At 57.4% G+C, this 16786-nt stretch overlaps 1 protein-coding gene across 1 annotated transcript in view; it reads left to right on the plus strand.

Annotated features, from left to right (window-relative positions):
* Positions 1 to 16786, plus strand: part of HSPG2 (heparan sulfate proteoglycan 2) — a 98213-nt gene that overhangs the window by 53888 nt on the left and 27539 nt on the right. Inside the window, exons 29-46 of the mRNA XM_077775535.1 lie at positions 1 to 100; positions 183 to 310; positions 661 to 747; positions 1408 to 1457; positions 1787 to 1881; positions 2155 to 2295; positions 2591 to 2782; positions 8598 to 8690; positions 9027 to 9107; positions 9296 to 9526; positions 11472 to 11585; positions 12131 to 12258; positions 12382 to 12468; positions 13454 to 13512; positions 13702 to 13869; positions 14020 to 14130; positions 16256 to 16356; positions 16453 to 16633. The exon at positions 1 to 100 is cut by the window's left edge and continues 38 nt beyond it. Of these exons, the coding sequence (XP_077631661.1) occupies positions 1 to 100; positions 183 to 310; positions 661 to 747; positions 1408 to 1457; positions 1787 to 1881; positions 2155 to 2295; positions 2591 to 2782; positions 8598 to 8690; positions 9027 to 9107; positions 9296 to 9526; positions 11472 to 11585; positions 12131 to 12258; positions 12382 to 12468; positions 13454 to 13512; positions 13702 to 13869; positions 14020 to 14130; positions 16256 to 16356; positions 16453 to 16633 (2147 nt within the window). The remainder of the gene's footprint in view (positions 101 to 182; positions 311 to 660; positions 748 to 1407; positions 1458 to 1786; positions 1882 to 2154; positions 2296 to 2590; positions 2783 to 8597; positions 8691 to 9026; positions 9108 to 9295; positions 9527 to 11471; positions 11586 to 12130; positions 12259 to 12381; positions 12469 to 13453; positions 13513 to 13701; positions 13870 to 14019; positions 14131 to 16255; positions 16357 to 16452; positions 16634 to 16786) is intronic.

Below are 16786 nucleotides of genomic sequence, written 5' to 3' on the forward strand. Positions count from 1 at the left end.
CTACACACGAACGCCCAGCGGACTCTACCTGGGCACCTGTGAACGTTGCAGCTGCCACGGCCACACGGAGATCTGCGAGCCCGAAACAGGTGCCTGCCAGGTGAGTCCCGCCCTCCTTCCCACCTACCCCAGGGACCCATGGCCCCGGGGGCTCAGCCTCAGCCCGCGCTCTGCCTCTCCAGGGCTGCCAGCACCACACGGAGGGCCCTCAGTGCGAGCAGTGCCAACCAGGATACTATGGGGATGCCCAGCGGGGAACGCCACAGGACTGCCAGCCGTGCCCTTGCTATGGAGCCCCCGCTGGTGGCCAGTGCGTCCAGTTCCTGCCTGTACCTGCCCTTTCCTGAAATGTCCGCTGCCCCCTTCCGGACTCCCCTCTTCCCAGCCCCTCCTGAGAGGCAGTGGTTAGATGCTGGCCTTGCCGCTTCCTCAGTGTATCACTCTGTATAAGATATGCTTCCCTCTCTAGGCCTAAGCTTCCCCATCTATGAAATGGGGATGATGATACACCCCACCTTGGCCACTCGTGTGAGAGGTGACTGAGAACCCTTAGCGCGGTGCCTGGCATATGCTTCACGTGCCCACTCTTCCTCTCCCTTCGGCCCTGGTCCTCAAGGAAGGGCTGCTGACCTTCTCACTGTTTGCCCCCCACACTGTCAGGGCCACCCATACTTGCTTTCTGGACACAGACGGCCACCCCACCTGTGATGCGTGCTCCCCAGGCCACAGCGGGCGTCACTGTGAGAGGTGAGGCAGGTGGTGGACAGGGTGTGGAGGGTGCAGGAGGGGCTGCCCCAAAAGCCCCCCACACTCCTTTATGCAGGCCCCCAGGAGACGACCAGCTCTCCTCCCTGAGAGATCTAGGGCTGCAGTTCACCTCCAGCCACCAGCACCCCCTGCCCTAACCAGGCCAGCGACCTCCCAGACTACCCCTCATTCTTTTTTAAAAAATCTTTTAATAAGAGAGACAGACAGAGCACAAGCAGGGGAGAGGCAGAGAGAGAAGGAGACACAGAATCTGAAGCAGGCTCCAGGCTCTTGAGCTGTCAGCACAGAGCCCAACGCGGAGCTCGAACTCGTGAACTGTGAGATCATGACCTGAGCTGAAGTTGGATGCTTAACTGACTGAGCCACCCAGGCACCCTGAAAACCCTTCATTCTTGCTAAAGGTCCTGGGTTCAAGGCCTGATGGGGCTCACCTATGGGCTCTGTGGCCTAGTCCCTGCTCTTCTTCTCCCACCTGTTTACCTATCTGTAAAATGGGTGAGTTAGGCTGATTCCTTCCAACACTGAGGTCTAATTCCAATCTGAGTCCGATACAGGGCCCCCAGCACAGTCCTGGGCTCACAGCAGGCTCTCCACGATTCTGTGCTTCTGCCCTCCTTTCATCTAATGCTTTCTCCCCAGGTGTGCTCCAGGTTACTATGGTAACCCCAGCCAGGGCCAGCCTTGCCAAAGTGAGTAGAGTTGGGGGAGCCTTTGGGGTCGGGCTACCCTGTCTCCCCAAGGGGTGGAGGTAGGACAGGGCCTTTGTTCTCCTTCGACTTGCAGCAAGTGACTTTCCCTTTCTGAGCCTCAGCTTCTTGGTCTGTAAAATGGGTATAGTAAAAAGCCCACCCACTCCAGAGGCCTGCTATGAATGCCTATAATGCCTACGTTTGGTAGGTGTTCAGAAATAAAGACTCCCTCCCTCTCTTGGCGGTGAGTTTGATGGCCAGAGGGCGGTGCAAGTGAGGGTGCGTGGAGGGGGCTTTGAGGTTCCAGCTGTGGCTTCCCTCCACCTCAGGAGATGGCCAACGGCCAGAGCCGATCGGCTGTGGCTGTGACCCCAAGGGCAGCCTCGGTAGCCAGTGTGACGCTGCTGGCCAGTGCCATTGCAAGGTTAGTCCAAACCCCTGCTCCCTCTGAGACCCTAAATCACAGCCGTAGTTGTTGCCTGGCCTTCCCTCTCCCTGTACCCTTGGGTCTGTCCCTGAGCCCCCACCACCCTTCACCCGAGGGCCCATCTCTGCCTCGCTGCCCAGAGCCTGGTGGGAGATCAGGCCTCACTTGGAGGCTGCGCCGGAAGTGGCTGGGAGGCTGGCCTCAGAGGCCCCTGGAGGAACAGGAGGCCCCCCAGTCTCCCCACACCCTCCCTTCGGTCTGCCCTCGCAGGCCCAGGCAGAAGGCCTCACCTGCAGTCGCTGCCGGCCCCACCACTTCTACCTGAGCGCCAGCAACCCCGATGGCTGCCTGCCCTGCTTCTGCATGGGCGTCACCCAGCAGTGTGCCAGCTCGTCCTACAGCCGCCACCTGGTAAGAGCCCGGGCACTGCCCCTCTGAGTCATCGCTGGGGCAGGTCAGAGAGCTGGCGTCCCCTTCTGCCTGTGAGGACACCCACCCCGTGCCCCTGGCACAGCCCGTCTGCAACCCTTGCTTCTACCTGGACACCCTCCCCGTGGCCCCATTATTGCTTGTGTCAGCACTGAGCCCAGCACCTTTTCCTTTCCCGAGTGTCCTCCCCGCCCCCCCTCCCCGTGCTTCCTCTTCTAGCCNCTGCCCCCTCCCAGGCCCGCCCACACCGACTTCCTTGTCCTCTCTTTGTGGCCAGATCTCCACCCGCTTTGCCCCTGGGGACTTCCAAGGCTTCGCCCTGGTGAACCCGCAGCGGAACAGCCGCCTGACAGGAGGCTTCACCGTGGAGCCCGTGCCTGAGGGTGCCCAGCTCTCGTTTGGCACCTTCGCCCAGCTTGGCCACGAGTCCTTCTACTGGCAGCTGCCAGAGGCATACCAGGGAGACAAGGTGTGATGTGCCGGGGGCTGGCAGGCCCTCCCGAGTCCACGAGTCCGCGGGTTCTGAGCCAGCCCCTGCGGAGCCCTGGGGCCAGTGGGTCCCAGATGCAAGGTGACCTCAGGGCAGACGTCTGCCGCTTGGCAGTTAGGCGAGCAGCCTCTGGGGTCAGATAGGCCTCGCCTGAACCGGCTCTGCTACTTCCCAGATGACCACCTTTTGATAAACCTCAGCCCCAGGGTGACCAGCAGGATGAGAGATGGTGCCTAGGACAGACTGCTTTCCTGTTAATGGTTATTCGCTTTCATGCAACAAACAGGTCCCTAGGCGAGGCCCTGGGAACACAAAGACAGATGTGGCAGTTTCAGTTTCACCCGTTTGCTTATGCAGCGTTCCCTCATCTGTGCGGTGCTCTGGGCTCAGTGTCGGGCGTGAGACGAACTCTGATTATAAGTCATGGTTACTGAGCTCGCGCCGCGCTGGGCACTGTTCCAAGTGCTTGTACGTGTCATAAATCGCCAGTACTGTCCCATGTCCTTCAAGGGAACAGAGGTGACACCCAGAAGGTGGCAGTGCTGGCATTCAGACCCAGGTCAGAGGCTTGCCTTGAATCCTACACTGGTCAGAGATGAGCCACAGTGGCGGCGTGGGGCACAGGGTCTTAGGGACGGGCCCCAGAGCAGCCTGCCCAGACGCGTTCTGCGAGCAGCCAGTGCCACCTAATGGCGCCCAAGGAAAGATGGTGTTGGTACAGGAGTCCCCTGCTAGCTGAGGTCGGTGAACAAGCAGATGTGTCCCCTCTCGCAGGATCTCAGGGAGGTCAGGAACACAGGAGGGGGAGAGCCCAAGCTGCCATGTCCTTCTTCCTTGGACAGACCCCAGTATCCCAGCCTCCCCCCAAGGCTGGCCTTCCAGTCCCTTCCCCCTGCTCCGGTTCTTCCACACCTGGCTTGCCTGTCTTCCTCCCTACTGCTCTGGCCTTCAGTTCTCAGACCTCTCTCTCTACTCCCTCTCTTGGCGTTTCCCTGCGCCCCACAGAGGGAGGCGTATTTTGCACGGTTGCGCCGGGCTCACCAGGTAGGCCCATGATCTGAGTGGTGAAAATGGGTGTGAAGTGGATGCGACACGGTCATGGTGTTTTCAGATGCCATTAGTCCCGCATGCGGAAGCGCCTGGTGCCCAAGGAAATGTGGGTTTGCATGAGCCCAGACAGGTGCCTGATGGCCCTGCCCCGCAGTACCAGGAAATAGAGCTGGGACGGCGTGCGTCCCATCTGCTCTGTGGTCTGGTCCCGCTGCCTGCTGTTTGCGGCCAGAGTGATGGCCGAGGTGGCAGAAAAACTAACCTGATGCTAAACCACTCACCCACTAGGTTACCCTAGCACTACCTCCCGAGCAACTTCCACTAACCCTATGTGTGTGTGTGTGTGTGTGTGTGTGTGTGTGTGTGCGCACGCGCGTGCGCGCACGCACATGCCCCTTCAGCAGCCCGGTGTAACCCCAGGGTTCCAGCCTGGAGGGCGGAGTATGCATCTTCCTCCCCAGGCAGTGTGGGCCTTTCTGGCCACCAGATCCATGGGGAGAGGACACTCTCCAGGGCTCCAGCGCCGGGGCCCTGGGAGGTCTGAGCTGGGCTCTGCCCTCCACCCATCAGAACCGCACGTCCCTCTCAGAGGAGCAGCTGCGGGCAGCTGTGACAGCTGGGAGGACCCAGGGGCCCCCAGAGGGCAGGGGCCGGGCACAGCGGCTATCCCAGGTAACTCAGGGCCTGGCCGGGGCAGGCTGTAGCTGGGGCCCCATGCAGACCAGAGAGTATATAGTTCAAGCAAGAGCCTTGAGCTGAGGCCCTGGCCTTCCTGGGCCATTTGCCCCCAAGCTAGGTCTCAGCCTGACGCCCAGTCCACTCCAGTGTTGCCCGTGAGAAACATTCCAGAGCCATGAATGGCTTGGGCTGGAACCATGGGCACGCATGGTAAGTGAGGCCCAAGGAGCGGCCTCCCCCACCACAAATAACACCCCGGGGGCCTGAGCCGGACAGAGCGGTGTCCTCTGTATGGGCTCCTCCCCAGAGTCATGTGAGCCCGTGCCAGGTCAGCCCCGCCAGGCTCAGGAGCAAGAAGACATCAGGTGCAAGGGCCAGAAGGTCAGGCACTTGTGAACAGATAGCGCAGAAGTAGGTGGCTCGCTGGGTCTGGTGCCGCCTGACGGGAGGCCCAGCCTCATGGCGTCTTTTCTGTCCCTTTCTGCTCCTTTCCTCTGCCCTCCCTCTCCCGGTCCCCCAGGTGGATGAGGCCCAGAGGCGGATGGATGCCGAGATCTGGCAGCTCCTTTCCAGCTTTGCCGCCCACCCCCATCCCCCCGCCCCGGGGCTCTTGCCCCATCTGNCCCACCCACCATTTTTTCTAGACTTTAGTTATTTCGGAACCAACTTCACAAACCCTGCCATTTCTGCACACTACCTGGGCTGCGATTTACTTCACATTTCCCTTGATTTTATTATCTTTGAAAGATGTTTTTAAGTAATCTTTACACCCAACGTGGGGCTCGAACCCACAAGCCCGAGATCAAGAGTTGCGTGCTCCACTGACCAAGCCGGCCGGGCGCCCCTCACGTTTCCCTTTAAGTCCATCACACAGCACCTCATTCGCGCTAGTAATACATTTTCCAATACGTGTTTAAATACATACTAAATTTCAAAATGTTTTCTGGTGTGCCGTGTCAGTCATCGTGGGGTCCCCAAGAGGTGGACTTGAGGGTACACCAACCCAACCATCCCCAGTGAGAGCAGCTGGGGCGTCTGGATGCAGGGAGGGGCCACAGGTCCCAGGAGCGGGGCTAGGACTTGAGTGTTGGGCTGGTGGCTTCTGTCCCTCCACAGCCCCCACCCGGCCTTCCCTCCAGGGTCTGTGTGTGTGTGTGCACGCGCATGCATGTGTGTGTGTGTGCCCGCTGGGACTGTAGTTGTGTGTGTGTGTGTGTATGCATGCATGTGCGTGTGTGTGTGTCCCCGCTGGGACTGTAGGTGTGTGTGTGTGTGCGCGCGCGTGTGTGCATGTGTGTGTGTGTCCCTGCTGGGACTGTAGGTGTGTGTGTGTGTGTGCATGCATGTGTGTGTGTGTGTATCCCCGCTGGGACTGTAGTTGTGTGTGCGTGTGTGCGTGCATGTGTGTGTGTATCCCCGCTGGGGCTGTAGGTGTGTGCATGTGTGTGTGTGTGTCCCCGCTGGGGCCGTAGCTCTGTGTGTGTGTGTGTGTGTGTGCGTGCGTGTGCATGTGTGTGTGTGTCCCTGCTGGGGCCGTAGCTGTGTGTGTGTGTGTGTGTGTGTCCCTGCTGGGGCTGTAGTTGTGTGTGTGTCCCTGCTGGGGCTGTAGCTGTGTGTGTGTGTGTGTGTGTGTCCTCGCTGGGGCTATAGCTCTGTGTATGTGCGTCCCTGCTGGGACTGTAGGTATATGTGTGTGTGCATGCGCGTGCACGTGTGTGTGCGTGTGTGTCCCAGCTGGGGCTGTAGGTGTGTGTGTGTGTGTGTGTGTGTGTGTGTGTGTGTGTGTGTCCCGCTGGGGCTGCAGCTGTGCTCTCTTCCCCCCACCCCCGACCCCCCATTAGCTCTCATTGCCTGTCCTTCTGTCCTAGTTCTCTCTCTCCTACGAAGGCTTCTCTCTGCTTCCTGGGAGCCTCTATTATTGGCAGCTGCCCCAAGCCTTCCTGGGGAACAAGGTAACAAGGAGTTGGGGGTAACAGGGTGTCCTCAAATCCTAAAGTATTTGAGAGCCCTTTGTCAAAGTCCTTTATGACACAGACAGGTAGATCAAGGCCTAGCGAGGGGAAGGGACTTGCCTGGTGTCCCGTCAGCGGCCACAGCCCCGGCGGGGGAGCTGTCTCGCCCAGGAGGCCTTACCCCACATCCAGCTCACTGACCTAGCTGGTTCTGCATTCATTCCCTCAGGAAGCATAATTTAGCACTTGCTGTATGCTGTGTTGTGTCTGGGCAGAAGACGACCCTGGCCCTGGTCGTTCGGTCATCGCCAGCATCATCAATGTCATTATTATTACCGTTGGCATTAGCGTTAAGATTGACGTTGGCTCCATCTTGTTCCAAAAACTATTTAGAATGCCTTAAAAAATTTTTTTAATGTTTATTTATTTTCGAGAGACAGAGACAGAGTGCAAGCAGGGGAGGGGCAGAGAGAGAGGGAGACACAGAATCTGAAGCAGGCTCCAGGCTCTGAGCTGTCAGCACAGAGCCCGACGCGGGGCTCGAACCCACAAACCGTGAGATCATGACCTGAGCTGAAGTCGGACGCTTAACCGACTGAGCCACCCAGGCGCCCCTAGGATACCTTTTAAGAGTACACATAATATGCAATAAAATAACATTCAGAGAGGCAGATAGGACAGCATTGGCATGGTCCAGGGGAAATGAGGATAAGAAAGATCTGCTGAAGCCAAGGGCACAGCCAGGTGTCATCACAGAGGCTGTGGTCTCTGGGGGCACTCGGCTCAAGGCAGTATTTTCCAGAACCTATGTTACTTCACCTTTGTGCTACTCTTCAAGGAACATATTTTTATTGCTATTTCCATAAGAGGAAAGTAAGGCTCAGAGAGGTTAAGTGACTTGTCCAGGGCTGTCCAACCAGTACAGATGGACTTGAACTCCAGTCTTACACTGCAGAGTCTGCTCCAGGAGCCACCCTGCGGCACACACCTGCAGCCTGGTCCTGGAAGTGGCAATGAACTTGCTGGGATCCAAAGCAGGCAGGAAGCTAAGTTGTTTCGTGGTTACCTAGTTATGCCTTAGAGTCCCTTACCTCACCGTGAGCTTGTGGAAAACACCCTCAGGACACTGTACCTCAATTCTAGCGTGTAGTCAGTAGGCACTGAATAAATGAACACAAAAATGAACAAATGGGCTAGTCCTAATGCAGTGTGGTCTGAGCATCCATCTGCTGTGGTGGCAGAGGAGAGAAAGGGAAGTCCTGGGGCAGAGCTGGGGCCTTGGCTGCCCCCATGGAAGCCCCCAGCAGAAAGCCTAAGGACTCTTTTGGTTGCAAGCAATAGAAAACCCAAGTCCAGCTGGTTCATATGCAACAGAGAATCTATTGGCTTCTATAACTACAAAGTCTGAGGAAGCTGGTATCAGGCATGGCCGGGTCCAGGGGCTCATTAGGGCTTTTATCTCAATTGGCGTCTTTCTCTGGCTTTCAGTCTGACTAGTAAAGGGAGTATCTTTGTTCCAGTGGAAGGAGCAGAAGTGCCAAGCTTACGTGTCCATCCCTGATTGAGTGGAAGAGGGTGGTGGAAAATGCACATTGGCCGGACCTGGCTCACGTCTGCTCTCAAACCCCATGGCCTGCATGTAGTTTCCTTTAAAGGAAACCAAGGCTGCAGTTTGCAAAATATCAGGGAAATGGATTCTAAGCAGACAAAAACCACCTGCCCAAGGGACAAGACCTCTGAAGCCACCCCCCACAGCCCTACCTCCATGGCCAGGAACTTTTTGGACCTTCTGCGGCAAGCTCACGATGGTCACCATCAGTACCCCTCTCTACTTTATGGGAAATTTCTTCAGAGGGAAAGGGACTTGAAGCTTGTTTGCTGAGTTGTCAAGGCTGCTCAGGGTCACCGCCAGCAGGTCCAAGACAATGAAGGAATGGACAGATGTCCTATCTCCCTGGCAACCGGGGGCCATGCACGCTGGCCTCTGGTTGAGTGGAGGGGACAGCACAGGTGCAGAAAAGCCTTGAGAAGCTCCGCCCACTCACCGGTAGGGTCACACACACCCTGGAGGAAGGCAGGGTCAGGCTGTGACTGCAGGGCTTGCCTCTTTGCAGGTGGCGGCTTATGGCGGGAAGCTGCGATACACCCTCTCCTACACGGCGGGGGCGCAGGGTAGCCCACTCTCTGACCCTGACGTCCAGATCACGGTGAGCACGTGGCTTCCAGCCAGGCGGGCAGGAGGGGAAGGTGGAAGCCAGCAGGCAGCCTGTCCCTATCCTGTTGGCCCAGGACTCGGCTGGCCTGGCACAAGGTGGGGGTCTAAGGCCCCAGAACCCCACCCAGTTGGGTTAGACACTACCCAGGCAGAGGCCCAGCTGCTGGGAGAAAGAGGCAGTGAGCATGTGCCTGATTCCTTTGGGCACATGAGCTTGGGCGATCACAGACCGGAGGTTGGTGTTATGGAGAGGCCGGCACTGGTGGAGGACACCTCTGTCCGTGGGAGCCCCTCAGTTCCCCTCCCAATGCTGCCGCTGTCTCTGCAGGGCAACAACATCATGCTGGTGGCCTCCCAGCCAGCGCCGCAGGGCCCAGAGAGGAAGAGCTTCGAGATCATTTTCCGAGAGGTGAGACCACACGGGCTCCCCCCTGCTCTGGAGCCTGGCTTCGACAGCAGCGCCCCCAGCTTATCCCCCATCCTCCCCTCACAGTCCTCCACCAGTGGCTGGCAGCCAGGGGTCGGGGTGGGCGTGCTGCAGGACTAGCACGCAGGACCTGACACCCCTCCCCCATACTCGCTGTGTCCCCTGCCCAGGAATTCTGGCGCCGGCCTGACGGGCAGCCAGCCACGCGCGAGCACCTCCTGATGGCGCTGGCCGACCTGGATGAGCTCCTGGTGCGGGCCACATTCTCCTCGATGCCTCGGGCAGCCAGCATCAGCTCCGTCAGCCTGGAGGTCGCCCAGCCTGGGCCTTCGGAGGGACCGCAGGCCCTGGAGGTAGAAGAATGCCGCTGTCCCCCGGGCTACGTTGGCTTGTCCTGCCAGGTGAGTGTGGCCAGCCCAGACACCCCTGCTCTAGTACAGCTGGCTCAGCAAGCTGGTCAGCTACCATGTCCATGCCCTCTGATTATTGCCATGACTTTAATTATTTTAAAGCCTTTCTTGCATCTAAATAGCAACTTTCTTTCTTTTCTTTTCTTTACTTTTCTTTTAAGTTTATTTTGAGAGAGATAGAATGGGAAAAGGTCAGAGAGAAAGGGAGAAAGAATCCCAAGCAGGCTCCACACTGCCAGCCTGGAGCCCTACGTGGACTTGAACTAATGAACCCTGAGCTCATGAGCTGGGCCAAAATCAGGAGTCGCAAGCTGAACCAACTGAGCCACCCAGATGCTTCTGCCCTAACGTTAATGTACTATGCAGTATCTGATTTATTCTTCCTCATACCCGTAAAAGATGTATAATTATCCCCTTTTGACAGATTTTTAAAAATAGAGGCTCTGAAGGCCGAATGGCTTCCCCAAGGACATACGGCTGCGCTCTCCAAGGCTAAGACCCAGCTCGTGCTCCCAGGGTGCTCCCTAGAGACAGGGAGGCAATTCAGAGACATGTATTTTTCTGGGCCAAAGCAGAGCATAGAAATGCCCCAGGGAGGCAAGCAGTGGGGAGCAGCGTAGGGTTCTGGGCAGCTTACAAGGAGGAATGTATGGGGAAATAGTCTGTTATCCAGAAGGATCACCCCCGGAAAGCTGGGCAGGGAGTGGGGGGGCAGTGGCCACTTCTGTGGGCCCGGAACAGTGAATGCCAAGCCATGAGGGGAGTGCTGTGGTCTGTGCTGGGCGTCAGGAAAAGTCCTCTCCACCCTGGTGAATGAGACAGGTCGGGGAGAGACGAGGACCCCTAATACAGGGAGGGCAGTGGGGGTGGAACAGAAGGCTGGCGGCTGCAGAGAACCCAAGAGCATCAGGAGGGTTTGGCTGGAGACCGTGGACTCCCTGAGGGCAGGGCCTGAGCTGACTGTCCACCACCGAGTTTCCAGGAACATTAGCAGACCACCAGTCAACACTGGATGAGTGAACTTGGAATTGAGGAAGGGGGGGGCGGGAATCAAGGAAGGGGAGGGGCCAGAGCTGCCATGCCAGGTGGGCGGCAGGGAGGTCAAGTGTGGGAACAGCCAGCGCCCAGACTCAGGAACTCCCCTGTGCAAAGTGCACATCCCCGCAGTTTTACATCCGTGCACCTTTGCTGTGGCCACAAGGACTTTCAAATCCAAACAAATGAACTTCACATCCTTTGAAGTTAGAAAATCTAACACATTTTGGAGGAGAAGACCTGGAGAGAGCAGAATAATCCCGTGTGCACATTTTCTGCAGTGAAGCAAAACAGATTTGTAAACATCCCTTTGAAATGGTTGCGGGGGGAGGGGCCTGGAGAGGTTTCAAAGGAGGGGTAGTGAATAGAAACTCTTTGTTTTCAGAACCCACGATTACTCACTCAGAATGTGTAAACACCTCCTCGATTGTGTGTGAGCTGCCTGCCTCTTTCACTTTATTTAGTGACTGTAAGGTAGTTGTAAAGATCTCCAAGGGCTCATTCCAAATCTAGGTCTTCTGAACTGTGTTTTTTCATCTAGGAGTTCAGTTTTTCAGTAGAGACCCTTCAGAAGAATTTTCGGGAACAAAAATGGGAAATGGAGAAGGGTTCTCCATTAAGGGTGAACTATGATTTCAGTAAATTCAGAGCAGCTGGAGATGCCGGGCAGGATGGGGACAGACACTGCCCCAGCTTCCAGAGTGTTGAGGAACTGAACACAAAGCCAGGGAGGAAGGTTCCAGAGAAAGGACGCTGGGGAGAAGGGCCAGGCCTGGGATTTCCCAACCAAGAGCCAATGGGAGTCTAGACTGTGGAGAGAGGCTGGAGAGAGAAGCTTCTGGTCTGTTGGCTCCAGATGGGACCACTTTAGAGATGGAAACCGGCCCTCCTCTCTCCCCAGGACTGTGCCCCAGGCTATACGCGCACTGGCAGTGGGCTCTACCTCGGCCACTGTGAGCTGTGTGAATGCAACGGCCACTCAGACCTGTGCCACCCAGAGACTGGTGCCTGCTCGGTAAGACGCAAGCAGGGCAGGGTCAGGGGTCAGTTTGTCTGGGCCTGGGTGGGGCACCGGGGCTGCCTGGGAGGTGGGGAGGGACAGGCTTGGTAAGGTGGGCCTAGGTCCAGGGGCGAGGTGGCAGGGACAAAGTGCCTGAACCAGCCGTGGGCACCGGGGGGCTGCAGGCATCGTGGGATGGCCAGAACAATAGAATACCATCCTTCTCTTATTTTTAAGTGTATTTATTTATTTGGAGAGAGAGTGCGTCAGTGGGGACAGAGGCAGAGAGGCAGAGGGAGAGAGAGAATCCCAAGTGGGCTCCATACAGTCAGCTCAGAGCCCAACTCAGGTCTTGAACCTACAAATCATGAGATCGTGACCCGAGCCAAAATCAAGAGCGGAGTGCTTAACCGACAGAGGCACCCAGGCGCCCCTTCTACGGTTATTTCTTTAAGATAGGCTCACAGATACGGAATTTCCAGATCCAGGGATTACAACATTGTACAGTTTGGGGTAGACTTTGCCACCTGGTGGGTGGCTGACATCCCTGTGCCCTGCAGCAGTGCCAGCACAACGCCGCTGGGGAATTCTGTGAGCTGTGCGCACCTGGCTACTACGGGGATGCTACAGCCGGGACACCTGAGGACTGTCAGCCCTGTGCCTGCCCACTGACCAACCCAGAGAACATGTGGGTGCCCCCACTCAAGGCCCAAGGAAGGAGTCCCGTGTGGGAGTGGAGGGCACCACTGAAGTGCAGGGTCGGGGTGGAGAGTGGGTGACCCACAGCCTGACCTCCGCTCCCCGATCCCAGGTTCTCCCGCACCTGTGAGAGCCTGGGAGCTGGCGGGTACCGCTGCACCGCCTGTGAACCTGGCTACACCGGCCAGTACTGTGAGCAGTAAGTTTGCAAATCTGATGGGTGGAGGAGGGGGCCGTGTGGTAGACTCCGAAGTAAGAGTCCTGGGGCTGTTGCTCAGAGAGGTCTCTGCCAGGATCACTTCTTTCCCCCGCCCCAGACCCTCCCAAGATTCCCCATCGCCCTTGGGCCAAGCCCAAGCTCATTCCACTTTTAACACCCGAATCTACCATAGCTGGGCCTAACCTCTTGACTTCTTGACATTCTGGGCTTTGCACATGCTGTTCCCTCTACGTGAAACTTTCTTCACCCTCAAACCTCCCCTTTCTCACTAACTCCTGTTTGGCCTTCAAAGCTCGGCTTCATTCACGCATTCAGCACGTTTTTATTGAGCACCTACTGTGTGCCATGTAGTGTGCCAGGGAGATAAAGGGGTGAACAAAACAGATTCAGTCTCGGCCCTTAGGCAGTCTGTCACCTGTAACGGGAGACGGGGCAGCAAGTAATCGTACAAACACATAATTATAAGCCGTGCTGAGTTCTCTGGAGTATAATCGGCTCTCTGAGTATAGAACAGCCCAACAGTGCCATCCTCTGAGGAGCCTCTTGACTCTCAGGCACGGTTAGTGCCCCTCACACGCGTCTTTCTCATTTACATAGCTCTTTGCTGGTTTCCCAACAAATGAGTTCTGTAAGGGTGAGAAGGTCATCATGTTCTGTCACGTTTCCATAACTGAGCGTAGTAGTTGCTTAATGAATGCTTGTTGAGTGAATGTTTCCCTGGAGAATAAAGGCCTTATTACCCCCATTGTCCAATCTGCTAACATTGCCCTAGGCTCCCCTTTCTCAGCTCAGTGAGGCCCTGTGTTGGGGCCTCTTTGGTCTCTAAAGTCCTTCCAGAGTCGTGAGCCTCCTCACCCCACACTGAGCCCACCCCAGCTGGACTTTCGGCTTCCCACGTCCACCATGAGGCACTGAGTGCCCTGGGGCCTGGAGCCTGACAGAACTGGTCTGTTCCTCCTTACAGATGTGCCCCGGGCTACGTGGGTAACCCCAATGTGCAGGGGGGCCGGTGCGTGCCCCAAGGTAAGTGGGATCATGGCCCCGGGTCAGGGTGACGGAGAAGGCAGTGAGCCCAGGGGGTGTGAGAGTTACTTCATCCGGGGGATGGGGCTGAGGAGGGGGCACGCCACGGCTTGGGAAGACAGGAACACCGGGCACAGTGCTGCATGCTGGCACCTCCTGCCTGAATGGCCTCTCCTGTCCTTCCTCCAGCAGATGCAGCCTCACTGGTGGTCCAGGTGCATCCGGCTCGGAGCATTGTACCCCAAGGTGGCCCCCACTCCCTGCGGTGCCAGGTCAGTGGGAGCCCACCCCACTACTTTTACTGGTCTCGTGAGGATGGGCGTCCCTTGCCTACCAGCACCCAGCAGCGACATCAAGGTATCCATGACCCCAGGCCCCTCAGCCCTGGGAGCCACCCCAGAGGGAGGGGAAGCACACACCTGTTTACTGCGATCCTGTCCTTACCGCAGGGCTGGGAGGGAGAAGGGGTGCGTCTGTGCTGACGAGCTTCCTTCCACCTCCCGCCAGGCTCTGAGCTCCACTTCCCTAGCGTCCAGCCGTCAGATGCTGGTGTCTATATCTGCACCTGTCGTAATCTCCATCGTGCCAACACCAGCCGGGCAGAGCTGCTGGTCACTGGTGAGTCCCTGCTCCACCCCTCCCCCAGCCGGTCAGTGCTGGGCTGGACTGTGGACACAGACAGTGGGCACGTCCCTCCGCTGGAGGGGGTGGTGGTGCATGGACGGGGGTGCTGGCCACGGAGATGGAGAGGAAGTGGAGTCCAGGCTAGTTTTAGAGGCAGAATTGGCAGGACTTGATTTCGGTCATTGAGAGAGAAGGAAAGGGTAAAATGATGCCCAGGGGTCGGGACCCCAGCAGCCAGGCAAATGAGGTGCCATTTACCAAGATGAACAGGTTCAGCAGGAGGGTGTTTTCACTGGCACCCCCCGAAGCTGAATCTGGGATGAGGATTTGTGTGCCAGCAGTTTCTGTGGGAGGTGAGGTGAGGCGGGAAAGATAAGACATCCCGCAGAGGATGCGTTACCGAGCACATTCCCACCGGGGACAGTTGTTTGACGTAGCCAAAGACATTCTGGGAAACTCTAGAGTAAAACATGCACCTCGGAGCCCCCACCCCAGGGCCAGCTGATTGATGCACCAGTCCCCCAGCGTCCTGCACCACCTTGGGGACAGACATAGCAATTGCCGGTGGCCTGAGAAAGACCTCAGGCACGGAAATGCAGTGGCTGGCAGAAATCAGCCAGGCAGGCTCTGAAGTGACGCGAGGACAGGGGTGTGGGCAGGACACTCACAGCACCTGCTACACGCAGGTCAGGGGCATCACAAGTCTGCAACTCCAGCTTGAACATGTCAAGGTGAAGAGGGAAGGCAGCATGAGGGACTAAGCGGGGACAGCCATTGAGATAGGAGGAGAGCAGGGGAGGAGGTGGTATGTCAAGGGGGCTTCCTGGAAGGAGTGGTCAGCCTCACCACATACCCCAGGGAAGTCAGACACGGGCAGAGAGGGGACCCTTGGAGGTCATCTTTGACAAGAGCCATTTTCAGTGGAGAGAGGGGTAGAAACCTGACTGGAGAGAGGTAACGAAAGGCGGGGAAAGCCTAGGGTAGACAGAATAGTCTGCTCTTTCTTTCTTTTTTTTTTTTTAATGTTTTTATTTATTTCTAGGAGAGAGAGAGACAGCATGAGCAGGGGAGGGTCAGAGAGAGAGGGAGTCACAGACTCTGAAACAGGCTCCAGGCTCTGGGCTGGCAGTCAGCACAGAGCCCGACGCGGGGCTCGAACCCACGAACCGCAAGATCATGACCTAAGCCAAAGTCGGATGCTTAACCGACTAAGCCGCCCAGGCGCCCCACTAGTCTGCTCTTTCAAAAGTCTTGGCTCTGGGGCAGCTGGCTGGCTCGGTTGGTAGAGCCCCGTGACTCTTAAACTCAGGGTCGTGAGTTTGAGCCCTACATTGGATGTGGAGCCTCCTTAAAATAAATAAATAAATAAAGAGTCCTGGCTCTGAAGGAAGGTCAATACATGGAGCAGTAGCTGGGGGAATATAAGGTCAAGGGGATGTTTTTGAAGGTAGGAAAGTCTGGAACACATTTGTCTGTGGAGTAGAGTGATCCATGGAGAGGGAGACGAGGGACTGCTGTAGCAAGAGGGTGCACTGACCTGGGAGGAGGTCCTCCGGAAGGGGAGGAAGGGCAGGGCGGGGCTGGGCTGATGGGCTGCGGTGGGGGGCGGGGGAGGGTCTCGTCCCGTGGGACCAGGAAGGAGGGAGCCCAGGTGGATGGATTTGGGAAGATGCGCAAGGTCCTGACTGGTAGTCTCAATTTCCTCAGCGAGTGTGAGTCCAAGCCCTTAGCTGTGGAAAGAGAAGAGGGTGCGGGCGGGTGGAGGGGTTGGGAGGTGTGAAGTTTTGGGGGAGGCTGGAAACTCAAACCAGACAGAGAGGCTCAGCTGGAGTGAAGTGCAAACTGTTAAGAGCAAGTTTGCGGTCTGTGATCATGAACTGGAGCCTGGACTCGTGGCACGATGCTCTCGGATCACAGCCTGTGGCTGCTCGGTGGCAGCAGGAAGAAGCCGTGGGGGCTGGGCCCGCACGAGGGAGGGAGGCACCAGGGAACACGGGGAATCGCAGCTAGCCTGGGAAGGAAGCCACACGCAGACAGGAGGAGGGAGAGAGACAGAAAGTGGCCTCGGGACAGGGGCCTGGCCAGCACCCAGCTCATGGGGGCCCCCCTGTCACCACAGAGGCCCCAAGCAAGCCCATCACGGTGACGGTGGAAGAGCAGCGGAGCCAGAGCGTGCACCCTGGGGCAGACGTCACCTTCATCTGCACGGCCAAGAGCAAGGTGGGCAGAGCAGGACCTCAGGGGAGGGCAGCTGTCTCCTGGAGTCTCCGAACTTCACCTCTGACCTCCGTTCCATCCTCCTTACCCCACCTACAGTCTCCTGCTTACACCCTGGTTTGGACCCGCCTGCACAATGGGAAACTGCCAGCCCGGGCCATGGATTTCAACGGCATCCTGACCATTCGCAACGTACAGCCGAGCGACGCGGGCACCTACGTGTGCACTGGCTCCAACATGTTCGCCATGGACCAGGGCACGGCCACACTGCACGTGCAAGGTACACCATTCACTTCCATACCTGGCCCATCCACCCGTGGCCTTCCCCCGTGCCCACCAGGACTAGCGACCATTTCTTCATTCAGCTGACAGTTTGTGAACATCTGGGGGTGTGCTTGGTCCTGGCTAGACTCTGAAGCCATGAGGGGGGGGG

This window comes from Crocuta crocuta, unplaced genomic scaffold, assembly GCF_008692635.1.
Source record: "Crocuta crocuta isolate KB4526 unplaced genomic scaffold, BGI_CrCroc_1.0 scaffold127, whole genome shotgun sequence".
NCBI lineage: Eukaryota > Metazoa > Chordata > Mammalia > Carnivora > Hyaenidae > Crocuta > Crocuta crocuta.